This window comes from Saccopteryx leptura, chromosome 3 (genome assembly GCF_036850995.1).
Source record: "Saccopteryx leptura isolate mSacLep1 chromosome 3, mSacLep1_pri_phased_curated, whole genome shotgun sequence".
Classification (NCBI taxonomy): Eukaryota; Metazoa; Chordata; class Mammalia; order Chiroptera; family Emballonuridae; genus Saccopteryx; species Saccopteryx leptura.
Genome location: NC_089505.1, coordinates 289,915,632 through 289,929,951, shown reverse-complemented (window position 1 = coordinate 289,929,951; position 14,320 = coordinate 289,915,632). Strand labels below are relative to the sequence as shown.

Here is a 14,320-nt window from a genome sequence, read left to right as displayed (position 1 = left end):
TTTTAACCTCTGTTTTATGTTTTCTATCTTTTTGTCTTTCTAGAATGAAATCTAAGTAATTTCTTCAGCTCCGTTTTCAGATTTACTAATTTTTTCTTCAGATGTCTTTGATCTGCTGTTTAATCTATTAATTTATTATTTTTATTATAATATTTGCCATTTTTATTCATGTCTTTTTCAACTCTGCCTTTTTTTTATTGTCTCTAGAGTTTCAAGTCCTTCATATATGTCTTGAGTTATTTTAAACATATACATTTTATATCTTTTATTCTATATTTTATTCTGGGTCTTATGTCCTTGGAGGTCTAATCCTCTTTTTTTCAGTTATAGTGGATAATTTGTTGGGTTTTTTTACATTTTTACTTTAACTCACTTTTAGTGAGAATTGGTTCTTCTGTGGAAATCCTATGGAATCAAGGCTATGAGAATAACCCGAGCACCTAAGAGATCACCAGTCATGGACCAATTTTTTTGAGTCAACAGAAGTCCCCAATCTGAGGTGTTGAAAGAGGACAAATTTGATTCAAGTGAACAGTTTGAAAACTGGAAATTCAGCCTCCAGTGAAAACTAAAAGTGCACTTCCCAAGACAGAGGGGAGTTGGCTTTTTATAGAAAAATTCTTGCCCTAGTTCCTGACTGGCCCATTTTTATGTAAATGAAGAATCCAAATACCACAGTTCTGATAGGTCCAAACATAGCATGATTCTGATTGGTTGGAATTGTGTGTTCTGATTGGTCAGAACAGATGCAAATGAGACTATAACCACACAGTTTCCATTGGTTGGGGCAGGTCTCAACCCACTGGTCAAAAGAGGATACTGGGAACTTTTTTATAACAGTTGACTCAAACAGCAAGGACACAGGGCAGGAGGCTGAGTAGGTGAGTGGCCTCTGTCAGCAATGGCTGCCTGACTCTAGTAACGAATTTATGCCCAGTTAACCATGAGTAGTCCTTTGAAAATACATTTCTTATTAAGGTCCACATGTGTTAATTTATCAGCTAAGGAATTCTCTCTTTTTTATTTTTTATTTTTTAGCATGTGAGAGAGAGAGAGAGATAGGAAGGGAGAGAGATGAGAAGTATCAACTCATATTTGTGTCACTTTAGTTGTTCATTGATTGCTTCTCATATGTGCCTTGATGAATTGGGTCAGGGGTAGAGTCCAGCTGAGCCAGTGACCTTTGGGCTCAAGCCAGCAACCATTGGGTCATATTGATGATCCCATGCTCAACCTGGGCACCTTATTCTTTAGCTGGTGAGCCTGCGTTCAAGCCAGATGAACCCACACTCAAGATGGCCTCAGGGTTTTGAACCTGGGTCCTCATTGCCCCAGGTCTATGCTCTATCCACTGAGCAACCCAGCCAGGATCAGGAATTCTTGAACTCCAGATTTGTGGGAGGTGCAAGCCTAGCGTTTCTATTCTTTGGCTAGCTTTCTTATTATTTCACTGTTCTGGCAAGATAATTTTTTCCCAGTCTGTCCCATAGTCTTCAGTCTCTTGCCAGAGCTTCCTCTGATTGGCCAAACCTAGGAAGATGCCAACTAAAAGAGGAGCTTACAAAAGGGGTTAGCCTTCTTGCAGGAAAAGAGCAGGGGAAAGGTGAGAGGTGAGTCTTGGGACCACACAATAGTCTACCACTTGACAAATATTTTCTGACTATTGTGATCAAAACACTTCCAAGTTTGATATAGTAGACCTGTGTTAGACACAATCCCTGACTACAGGGGGAAAGCTGGGCATACCAACTATATACAGATGAGCTACAATACAAGTTACATTATGTGAAGTGTTAAAATACAGACATAAGCCAGTACCATCAAAACACAAAGGAGAGGCAGTCTGGTGGTAAGTGGGACAGAGGATGAGAAAGGTGTCCCCAAAGTAGGATCCCATGAACTGCACCGTGAAAGGTTAGTAAGATGGCTCTGAAGAGAAGAGGGTATGAACAGGGTGAAAAGCACATCACGAGGACTGAGCTCAGGCTAGGGTGGCCGAAGGTAGGCCACATGGTCAAAGGTGGGCAGTGTCTGGGTGATGGGGACTCGCACCTGTGCTACTGGGTGAGGGCTTCATCCTGCACATAACAAGAGCCACTGAGCATTCTGTTAGGTCCGAACATAGTAAAATAATAAAAAATGTAGCAGCTGATTTGAGCTGTTCAATAGAAAATATAACAGTCACAAATACAGCCCCAAATGTAATTTTAAAATTTCCAGCAGCCACACTAAAAAGTAGTAAAAAAGAAAAATGAGTGAAATTGATCATTTTTTAATCCAGTATTATCCAAAATATTAGCATTTGTTTTTTAATTTTTAAAAACATTTATTTGCATTTTCTTTTTTTCCCCAATTACAGCTTACATTCAATATTTTGTATTAGTTTCAGATGTGGGTAGACCATCATATACCGTATTTTTCACTCCATAAGATGCACCTGGCCATAAGACACACCTAGGGTTTTAAGGAGGAAAATAAAAAAAAATTTCACCAAATGGTGTGTTAAAATATTTAATAAAGTACTGTATTTTTCACTCCATATGACGTGCAGGCATTTTTCACTCCACTTTTGTGGGGGGAAGTGCATCGTATGGAGTGAAAAATATGGTGGTTTACAACATGTTTCCCTTGATATTTTCAGTATCCAACTGGCACCATACATAGTTATTACAGTGTTATTGACTGTATTTCTTATGCTATACTTTTTAATCCCCTCACTATTTTGTAACTACTAATCTGGACTTCTCAATCCCTTATTATTAGCACTTCAAAATATGTAATCAGTAGGGTTATTAATGCATTATTCTACATTCTGGGTGTTTTTGTTCTAGGGTTTTACACTCAATCTTTGTACAAGGTATTTTACACATACAGCATTTCTCTGTTTGGGTAGGCACAGTTAACTGCTCAATAGTCACATGTTGCTATGGCTGTTATATTGGACAGTCCAGGAACAGAGGATGGCAAAGGGTATATATTCTACCTAAAAACCCTAATTCCTCACTTCTCAACAGTTGCTTTCCCCTCTCCTCCACAGAGAAAGTACTGTGATCAAGTAAGTGTCAGGAACTCTGGGTTCATCAAACTAAACATTTCTTTAGAGCCGGGTTTCTCAGAGCCTAATGTGCATTGTGACCCTCCATAAGAAATACACAGTCTGCAGTCTTGTCCGAGTTTATTTGACCCTACAGGTCAGAAATGCCAGAAACACATTTTACTATTTGCTGAATTAGGGGGAGCAGGGAACCTAGAGGCAGGCAGAGGCAGAAATGCCCAAGGAAACACCAAGGTGACAAGAGTCACAAAGGCTGGGATAGGAGAGACTACTCATAGGTGTCAGTGCTGTGGGCGAGTGGAGGACGACACTAGCCCCAAAGGGGCCACTGGATTTGGCAATGCCAAGTCATGGTTACCTTCACAAGAGCAGTCAGTGGAGCAAGGGGACAGAAGCCAAAGTGCCCTAAATTGGTGAAGTGACAGGAAGAGCTGGAGGGTTGGCCATGATGTAGACCCCTCTAGTGACATTTGGCACTGAACCCAGAGAGAGGGAGCAGGATCAAAGGAAGGGTGCTTGTTTGTTTGAAATAATGGGATAGGAGGTCCACTTAACCATGTGTCTAGGCTAAGAGGAACCAGTGAAACTCACAATGGAATTGTAAGGACAGGGAAGGGTCCTGATGTAAAAGAGGCATCGTGCCTGTATTTTTGTTCCCTGACATCAGAGGTAAGAACATCTGAAAGTGAAGGTAGGGGTCAGGATGGAAACTTGAACAGAGAATGGAAGATTAAGAACTGTTTTAATAAAAAGGGTCATTTTAACCATTATTATCAAAAGGGTCAGCTAGGGGTGGGGCGCAAGGATCTTCCCCACATTCATCCTGATAAAGCTAATATCTGAGACTTTTCTTATTATTCTAAAATACAGAACCAGATAGAAAGGCCAATGCTTATAGATTTTAATGTGTCATTATCTCCCAAAGTGTGATTGCACATCTCCAAGTAATACACAACACAATGGCATGCAGAACAGTATCCAAGAGGACTCACTTTATTTTAATGGTCATTTATCTTAGTGATTATTAGAAGAAACATAACCAGCACATCAAATCCATGATTTCCTAAGTAGTTAACTCAACATGAGTAAATTTAGAGAAAAATATGAGGTAAATAATAATAGAGATGGAACATGGGTTTGGTAGAATGTAAATGACTGAAATTTGTGAAAAACTAGTGTAAGAGGTAGGGTAGCCTTGTGACAGCTTCCATCAGAGTTGACCTGGCAACTCTGACCCATGCCACTGGATCGCATCATAATCAGAAGCATTCCACCAGGTGTCAGCCAGTGCATCTGACCTTCTTGCTACTTACAACCTAGTTGGACAGACACATGCATTTTCCCTGCTGGTTCAAAACCCTGTCATTCCTGCAGTTCTCCCTGGCAGAAGAAAATAAAATGCAACCCTCAGAAAAGCTTGATAATTTTGAACATGACAGTGGCACTATGTTTTCCTATTGGTAGCAGCAAATCAGCCTTATTCAATTTTGGTTTTACTGTGAGGGTAATTTTTTTAAAGCTGCTGGTATAACATGCAGAAAATAGAACAACTATCTTCATTAGAACTATCTGGCCCTGGCCGGTTGGCTCAGTAGTAGAGCACTGGCCTGGTGCGTGGATGTCCTGGGTTTGATTCCCAGTCAGGGCACACAGGAGAGGCAACCATCTGCTTCTCCACCCCTCCCCCTTCTCTCTCTCTCTCTTCCCTTCTTGCATCCATGGCTCAATTGGTTGGAGCAAGTGGCCCCAGGCACTGAGGATGGCTTCATGGCCTCTGCCTCAGGCACTAAAAATGGCTCTATTGCTGAACAAGGGAGCAGTGGCCCTAGATGGGCAGAGCATCTCCCCCTAGTGGGCTTGCCAGGTAGATCCCTTTTGGGGTGGACATGGAAGGGAGCCTGTCTCTCTGCCTCCCCTCCTGTCACTAAAAAAATAAATAAACTATCTTAAATAAACTATCTGTAAGCCCAAATTCATACAATATATATAAATATTCTCAGGCCATCAGAAAGAGAAACCCTCTTTAAAAGCCCAGTCTGATCCTTGCATTTCCTGCCTCTGTGGCTTTGTTCATCTGTTACCAGTGCCAGCCATACATTTGCATCTGTCCAAATCCTCCCAATTCCCATCACAGTGCTGCCCAGAGCCACCCAGATTCCCTGCCACCCTCCTTGATTGCCTCTGCTTCAAAGTTCATACATACTTCCTTCAGCTTTCTCCCATCTTCCAGATGTACACTGCTTGCTGCCCCATGTTGTAGCTTGTTGGGTACCTCCCTGCTTTTTCTCTCTGTCTGCCCTATCACTGTGCATAAGGCAAGCCCTCAGCTATTTACTGAATGGATCTGGAGTTATGTCACTTCCCAGTTTGACATTTAGTTCAACTGCCATGTGCCTTTAAATTGATCCAAAGTGAATGCAACACCTCTCCCCCTGTTGCAAGACTACCGGGGACTTCCCTCAGAGTTTCTTAGGGCTGCTGTGTATCCCAGACCAGCAGTTCTTTGTTCTTAGAATCTAGTGGATTGAGTGGTCTTGTTGGGAACCATTGGCTCCTGGGAACTTTAGGTTTCCTAACATAGCACTTTACTTTGAGAAATCTGGAGAAATGTTCCTCAAACGTTTTTTAAACAGTAGCACAGTAAGAAATACATTTTATATCCCCACAGACATGCCTAACTAAAAAACTAAAATTTTTTATTTTATTTTATGTATTGATTTCAGCGAGAGAGGAAGGGAAGGGAGAGAGATAAAGAGAGACAGAAACATCGAGCTGTTCCTGTATGTGCCCTGACCAGGGATTGAACCAGCAACCTCTGTGCTTTGGGATGATGCTCTAAACCAACTGAGCTATCCAGCCAGGGCCCTAACTAAAACTTTTTAGAGAACAATGCTTACCAATGCTTGTACATGATAGTTTCTATTTATTTACTTCCTTTTAAATTTACTTATTTTTTTAAATGCCTAACCTGCATTTTAAAAAACCAAACTGATATAATGACTCACTGGTAGCTCACGACCTGTGATTTGGAAAACATTGGTCTTAAGCATGGGGTTCATTTCATCATTTCAGTATCTTTGAAAAGGTCTTGAGATGGTGAGAGTAGCATAGATTCTTCACAAGCTCAGTACAGTCCTGATCTTTCTGAGACCATTTTTCTGAATCCCTTATTCTGTCATAAGTTATTTGGAAAGGAAAGTGGGACCCCATTGAAATGTTACAGGTGTTTCTAATTCGCGGCTTGGAGCACAGAGTGGTAATCACACCAATTGTCCGCAGGTGTGGGCCTCCGCGGAAGGCCCAGGGCTCCGGGGAAGCGGGTCGTTTTTTCAAGGCAGCATTTGGAAGCCCAGTGCATGGGCTGCCTTCTGCAAAGAAGACTAGAATAAGACTGTGAAACTCCACTCTGTTTTTCCATAGGGTGTGCTGATCTCCAGACCCTGGACACCATGCAGCCGATGGAGAGGAAACGGCAGGGCTACATTCATGAGCTGATTCAGACCGAAGAGCGGTATGTGGATGACCTTCAGCTCGTCGTGGAGGTGAGGGCCGCTGATGGCACTGGGCGGAGGAGGGGTGGGGGATTTACCTTCCATGTGGGGATTAACGATCCCAGCAGGAGTTCTCACACCCTTCCTTAAGATGCTTTCTCTGCCATCGGAAAGGGCTGGAAGATCTGAGGCCAACTCATCCCCAAGTTAGGTCATTCAGTGAAGAGACCAAATAACAGGGCACCCAGAGGCCCAGGTCAGTCGGCAGGGGCAAAGGCTCCGGGGTTGGTCACCAGGAATAGAGGCCCCGGGTCGGTCGGCAGGGGCAAAGGCTCCGGGTTGGTCACCAGGAATAGAGGCTCCGGGTCGGTCGGCAGGGGCAAAGGCTCCGGGGTTGGTCACCAGGAATAGAGGCCCCGGGTCGGTCGGCAGGGGCAAAGGCTCCGGGTTGGTCACCAGGAATAGAGGCCCCGGGTCGGTCGGCAGGGGCAAAGGCTCCGGGTTGGTCACCAGGAATAGAGGCCCCGGGTCGGTCGGCAGGGGCAAAGGCTCCGGGGTTGGTCACCAGGAATAGAGGCCCCGGGTCGGTTGGCAGGGGCAAAGGCTCCGGGGTTGGTCACCAGGAATAGAGGCCCCGGGTCGGTTGGCAGGGGCAGAGGCCCCATCTAGGACAGACAGGGTGCAGAGAAGGTGGAAGGGCCCTAAAGCAAATTCTTCTAGCTCACTTTTTTTTTTTTTTGTACTTTTCTAAAGTGAGAAGCGGGGAGGCAGACTCCCACATGCGCCCGACCTAGATCCACCTAGCATGCCCACCAGGGTGCCTGAGGTGGAGGCCATGGAACCAATCCTCAGTGCCTGGGCCAACTTTGCTCCAGTGGAGCCTTGGCTGTGGGAGGGGAAGACAGAAAGGAGAGGGGGGAGGGGTGGAGAAGCAGATGGGCACTTCTCCTGTGTGCCCTGGCCGGGAATCGAACCCAGGACTTCCACACGTCAGGCTGACGCTCTACCACTGAGCCAACCGTTCAGGGCCTAGCTCACATTTTTGCCTCACTTTACTTACACTGCTGCTTTGATACCTGACATTTTCATTAACTTTGATGTTTCCAGGGGAATTATTAAGCAGTGGGAGTGTTCATAACATTTGTATCAGCTTGGCAAACCAACCAGGACCATATTGTAAAATATTTCCCAATTAACATCTATTTACTGTTTGTATCTGTGCCTATTGATGTCACCAGTGACCAATAAGCCTATAATAGCTGTTAGAATAGTTTTTTAAGATGGTTTGTGTTTGAGTAAACAAAATTAGACTTTATAGTTCTATTATACTTTTGTTTCCTTAGCTTTTAGTTCTCACTGAATGTGTCAGGACCTCTGGAGGAGAAGCCCAGTTAAATAAACCACCTGAGGAGAACAGGTGTCTCCACATGGGCCCAATAGGAGCAGTGTATAACTGGCCATGACCTTGATGACAGCAGGAAGCAGATGCTGTGTCCTTCTGCATCTGCCCTCCCCCCCCCCGCCCCCCAGCAAGGCTTGTCCTTGAGTCAGTCTCCACCTGCATGCAGGCTGGGACCTCAGACAGGCCCCGCACTGCTCAGTGATAATATGTGTCTCCTGCAGGCTGTGAGCTCCTGGGAACAAGGACTGTAGCCTGCACCCTGCATCCCCAAACTTAGCCTGGCTGTGCAGGCCTTCCCATCAGAACAGAAGGAAGTAGGTGTGATTGTGTCTGTGTCTCTTTGGCCAGGAAAAGCAACCTACAAGAAAAACCCATCGTTTTTACTAACCCCTGCAGGGATCAACCCTGCTGCTGGTCAGATTACAGTCGTGAAGGATTGTAAATGGGTGCGGAGGGACCCCTCCAATGCTAGCACAGGTGAACAGAGGCCGGGTGACTGCCCCACTGCACCAGTCTTTTTTTAAAAAAAATTTTTTTTAATTTATTCATTTTAGAGAGGAGAGAGAGAGTGGGAGAGAGAGAAAGAGAGAGAAAGGGGGGAGGAGCAGGAAGCTTCAACTCCCATATGTGCCTTAGACCAGGCAAATGCAGGGTATTGAACCGGCGACCTCAGCGTTCCAGGTCGATGCTTTATCCACTGCGCCACCACAGGTCAGGCCCAGACCACCACTCAGGCCTTGGTTATTCCCCCTGCCCACCTCACAAGATGTAAGGAGTCATGTTGGGGTCAGAGATTTAGGATGAAAAGCACTGTTCAGAGGCAAGGCCTTCTCATGACCATTCCCATGGAGGTTCCAGAGGTTCTGACCATCACATCCTCCTCTGCTTACCTCCTTTGGCACAAAGCAGGTTAATAGGACGAATAAACGAAGAAACATAAATTAACCAGGGAAAGGGGGACAAAGAGTCACCTCCAAGCAGGTCAGCCATCTTTCCAGGGCCTGCTCTCATGGGCATGTCCTGAGATCTTCAGTCTGATTTTGGACTGTAGAGCTTTAGAGAGGTACAGCTCATAGCACTTGTTTTTTTATTATTATTGATTTTAATTTATTGTGTTTACATAGATTCAAGAGTCCCACTGAATGCACCCCCCTACCCCCGTGTTCCTTTCAACATCCCCCTTGCCCCCTTCCCCCCAGTGCCCTCCCGCCTTCCCTCCAGGATTTGCTTTTCTGCTCTCTATAATGCTGTGTTATGTATATATAATGTAACCAATCTCTTTCCATTCTCTGATCCCATCCTCTCATCCCCTTTCCCTCCATCTGCTTTCCCTCTGGTCCCTTTGATCCCACCTCTGCCTCTATTCTGTTTCTCAGTTCATATTGTTCATTGGATTCCTCAAATGAGTGAGGTCATATGATATTTTTCTTTCTCTGCCTGGCTTATTTCACTTAACATAATAGTTTCCAGGTCCATCCATGTTGTCGCAAAAGGTAAGATTTCCTTCTTTTTCATGGCCCCATAGTATTCCATTGTGTATATGTACCACAGCTTTTTAATCCACTGGTCCACTGACAGACACTTGGGCTGTTTCCAGATCTTGGCTATTGTAAACAGTGCTTCCATAAATATGGGGGTGCATTTCTTTTTTTGAATCCGTGATTTAGAGTTCTTAGGATATATTCCTAAAAGTGGGATGGCTGGGTCAAAAGGCAGTTCCATTTTTAATTTTTTGAGGAATCTCCATACTGTTTTCCACAGTGGCTGCACCAGTCTGCCTTCCCACCAGCAGTGCAGGAGGGTTCCCTTTTCTCCACCTTATTCTGTGTTGTTTTGTTGATGAGCGCCATTCTGACTGGTGTGAGGTGATATCTCATTGTGGCTTTAATTTGCATTTCTCTAATGATTACTGATGTTGAACATTTTTTCACCTACCTATTGGCCATCTGTATGTCGTCTTTAGAGAAGTGTCTGTTCATTTCTTTTGCCCATATTTTTATTGTATTGTTTATCTTCCTGGTGTTGAGATTTACAAGTTCTTGAAGTCAATATAGGTGACGTCACGGAAATGGCGCCGTGAGCAGCGCGTCCGACAGATCTCCCCAAAATCACAACAAATTTATCAACTAGAAACAGGAAAATTTATCTTCGGAGCAAACTGAAAGCAAAAGGACTGTTATCACTCGAATCTGAGAGACGAGGGTGTGGAGGAGATTTACAAGTTCTTTATAAATTTTGGTTATTAACTCCTTATCAGACATATTGTTGAATATGTTCTCCCATTGTGTGGTTTGTCTTTCATTCTGTTCATATTGTCTTTAGCTGTGCAAAAGCTTTTTAGTTTGGTATAGTTCCATTTGTTTATCCTGTCTTTTATTTCACTTGCCCGTGGTGATAAATCAGAAAATATATTGCTGCAAGAGATGTCAGAGAGCTTACTGCCTATGTTTTCTTCTAAGATGCTTATGGTTTCCTGACTTACATTTAAGTCTTTTATCCATTTTGACTTTATTTTTGTGAATGGTGTAAGTTGGTGGTCTAGTTTCATTTTTTTGCAGGTAGCAGTCCTATTTTCCCAACACCATTTGTTAAATAGGCTGTCTTTACTCCATTGTATGCTCTTACCTCCTTTGTCAAATATCAATTGTCCATAAAGGTGTGGGTTTGTTTCTGGGTTCTCTTTTCTGTTCCATTGATCTATATGCCTGTTCTTATGCCAGTAACAAGCTATTTTGAGTACAATGGCCTTGTAGTATAACTTGATATCAGGAAGTGTGATACCACCCACTTCATTCTTTTTTTCAAGGTTGCTGAGGCTATTCGTGTTCTTTTTTGGTTCCATATAAATTTTTGGAATATATGTTCTATATCTTTGAAGTATGTCATTGGTATTTTAATTGGTATTGCATTGAATTTATAAATTGCTTTGAATAATATAGACATTTTAATGATGTTTATTCTTCTTATCCATGAACACGGTATATGCTTCCTCTTGTTTGTATCTTCCTTGATTTCTTTTATCAATGTTTTATAATTTTCCGAATACAAGTCTTTAATCTCCTTGGTTAAATTTACTCCTAGGTACTTTATTATTTTTTTGTTGCAATAGTGAAGGGGATTGTTTCCTTAATTTCTCTTTCTGACAGTTCATTGTTGGTATATAAAAATGCCTTTGATTTCTGAGTATTAATTTTATATCCTGCCACCTTGCTGAATTCATTTATCAGGTTGAGTAGTTTTTTGACTGAGACTTTAGGGTTTTCTATATACAATATCATATCATCTGCAAATAATGATAGTTTTACTTCTTATTTTACAATTTGGATACCTTTTATTTCTTCTTCTTGTCTGATTGCTGTGGCTAGGACTTCTAGAATTATGTTGAATAAGAGTGGTGAAAGGGGGAACCCCTGCCTTGTTCCTGATCTTAAGGGGATTGCTTTTAATTTTTGCCCATTGAGTATGATGTTGGCTGTGGGTTTGTCATAGATGGCCTTTATCATGTTGAGGTGTGTTCCCTGTATTCCCACTTTGCTGAGAGTTTTGATCATAAATGGGTGCTGGATTTTATCAAATGCTTTTTCTGCATCTATTGAAACTATCATGTGGTTTTTCTCCTTTCTTTGGTTTACATGATGAATCACATTGGTTGATTTGTGAATATTGTATCAGAGAAGATGCTTGATATGATTTCAATCTTCTTAAATTTGTTGAGACCCCTTTTGTGCCCTAACATGTGGTCTATCCTAGAGAATGTACCATGAGCACTTGAGAAGAATGTATATTCTGCTGTTTTAGGGTGGAAAGTTCTGAAGATATTTATTATATCAAGTTGATCTAGTGTGTCCTTTAAGTCTGCTGTTTCTTTGTTAATTTTTTTTCTTATGGATCTATCTAGTGATGTTAGGGGGGTATTGAAATCCCCTACTATTATAGTATTGCTGTTGATCTTGCCCTTTATATTTATCAAAGTCTGCTTTATATATTTAGGTGCTCCTATATTAAATGCATAGATATTTATAGTGGTTATATCTTCCTGTTGGATTGCTTCCTTTATCATTATGTAGTGACCTTCTTTATCTCTTACTATAGCCTTTGTTTTAACATCTATTTTGTCAGATATAAGTATTGCTATCCCTGCTTTTTTTTTTTTTCATTTCCATTTGCATGAAATATTTTTTTCCAACCTTTTACTTTCAGAGTATGTGTATCTTTTGTTTTGAGGTGTGTCTCTTGTAGACAGCGTATGTATAGGTCATTTTCTTATCCATGCAGCTACCCTATGTCTTTTGATTGGATCATTTAATCCCTTTATATTTAAGGTTATTGTTGATTGATATGTAGTTGTTTATTGCCATTTTATTCTTTAAAGCTACATTTCTCTTTTCCCCCTTTGTTCTGTTTACAACAGACCCCTTAACATTTCTTGCAGCATTGGTTTGGTTATAATGAATTCCTTGAGTTGTTTTGTTTGGGGGGGGGGGGGTTGGTCTGGGAAGCTTTATATTTCTCCTTCAGTTTTAAATGATAGCCTTGCTGGATAAAGAAGTCTTGGTTGTAGGCTCCTGTTCTGCATTACTTTGAATATTTCTTGCCATTCCCTTCTGGCCTCAAGTGTTTCTGTTAAGAAGTCGGATGTCAACCTAATGGGGGATCCTTTGTAGGTGATTGACTTTTTTTCCCTTAAAGCTTTTAGTATTCTTTATCTCTTAGCTTTGGTATTTTAATTATGATGTGTCTGGGTATAGATTTTTTGGGTTTCTGTTTAATGGAATTCTCTGTGCTTCTTGAACTTGTGTGACTTTTTCCTGCATCAGTTTAGGGAAGTTTTCAGCTATGATTTCTTCAAACAAGCTCTCTATCCCTTGTTCTTTTTCTTCTTCTTCAGGAACCCCTATGATGCTGGTGTTGTTTCTCTTTAGGGTGTCACAGAACTTTCTTAGTTTCCTCAGACTTTTTGTGCCTCTTTTCTTTTTGTTGCTATGCTTCGTGTTTTTGTTTATCTTGTCTTCTAAATCGCTGATTCGATCCTCTGCTTCATCCAGCCTGCTTTTAATTGCTTCTAGTGCAGTCTTTATTTCTGATATTGTGTTTGTCATTTCCGACTGGTTATTCTTTATTATTTCAATGTCCTTTTTGATGCTTGTTATCTCTTTATTTATGTGCTCATTGTATCCATCTATTGTTGCTCTAAGATCTTTGAGCATTCTAATAATCATTATTTTAAACTCTGCATCCAGTAGTTTGGTTATTTCCATCTCACTCAGTTCTTTTTCTGGGGGTTTCTCTTGTTGAGTCATTCGGATTGCACTTCTCTGTCTTCCCATTTTGTCTATGTATACACTCCTCATTTGGGTGTGTTGTTTGTGAAGCTAGCTAAGTCTAGGGTTGGTGTTGTCTGCCTCCAATTTTCAGTTGTATTTCTAGGTCTTCTTGGGTTGGCCTCAGCTGTTGTTAATCTGCTGTGGGCTACTTATCTGCTATCACTGTTCCTTTTGCTGTTTGTGTCAGCATTTTCTATGTCTTAGCTGGGTCAGGTGTGAGGAGCCCTTCATTAAGCTTCCATTCTAAAAAGGGTTGTTAGGTCCTGAACTGGTGCTTTCCGTATATGGCCACTGAATGTGCCTGCCCTCAACCTCCGTGTATGGGACCTGGCGCAGATCATTGGGGGTCACTGCCTATGACTGGCTCTCATCAACCTTTTTGGAGCTACAGGTGATCCAGATCTTGTGGCTGTCTCTGCTGGGTCCAGTTTCCATTGTAAATATCAGCTACACTCCTAGGCTTGCTTTTATCTACTCTTGGCCTGGCGGAATTTCCTTTAAAATTTCAAGTTCCCCTGAGATCTGCTCTCTGTTGCCTCTTATTGCTGCCTATTTGTTGGGCTCAGTACTATAATTCAGTGATTAGGTACGATATTAGATGTAGCTTACTCCTTAGCCTCAGGTGTCATTCTATCCAGACTTTTTATTCATTTATTTTGTTTTATTTTGTTTTTTCCTTCTTTTTCAGCACTCAGCAGGGTATACTCACAGGGGTCCAGTGGGTGTGACCCCTGTGCTCCCGTTGTGTGGTCTGTCTACCTGGCTGCCGCCACTGTTGCTGTCTGGGACATTTGGGCTCAGGTGTGGCTGGTGCCAGCCCGCCTTTGCCACTGCCCCCGGCAGGCTCGCGTGTGCCCACATGTGCCCATTTGGACCACTTTCATGGCCACCCCAGCCTCCACTGCTGCTGGGGGCTGTCCTGTGCCATGGGTAATTTTGCTCACGGGCTTGGGCCTCTGTAGCGTCTGCCGTGGCTTGGCTTTCACCCCCACAAGTGGGCCCAGCACACCCACTTGGACCACTTCTGGGGCTGCCAAGGACTGGTCCA

At 42.6% G+C, this 14,320-nt stretch overlaps 1 protein-coding gene across 9 annotated transcripts in view; it reads left to right on the top strand.

Annotated features, from left to right (window-relative positions):
- The window catches only part of ITSN2 (intersectin 2), a 145,736-nt gene that overhangs the window by 114,851 nt on the left and 16,565 nt on the right, over window positions 1–14,320 (top strand). For all 9 annotated transcript variants that reach the window (XM_066378744.1, XM_066378745.1, XM_066378746.1 and 6 more), the window contains one exon: window positions 6,476–6,597. In XM_066378744.1, the coding sequence (XP_066234841.1) occupies window positions 6,476–6,597 (122 nt within the window). The remainder of the gene's footprint in view (window positions 1–6,475; window positions 6,598–14,320) is intronic.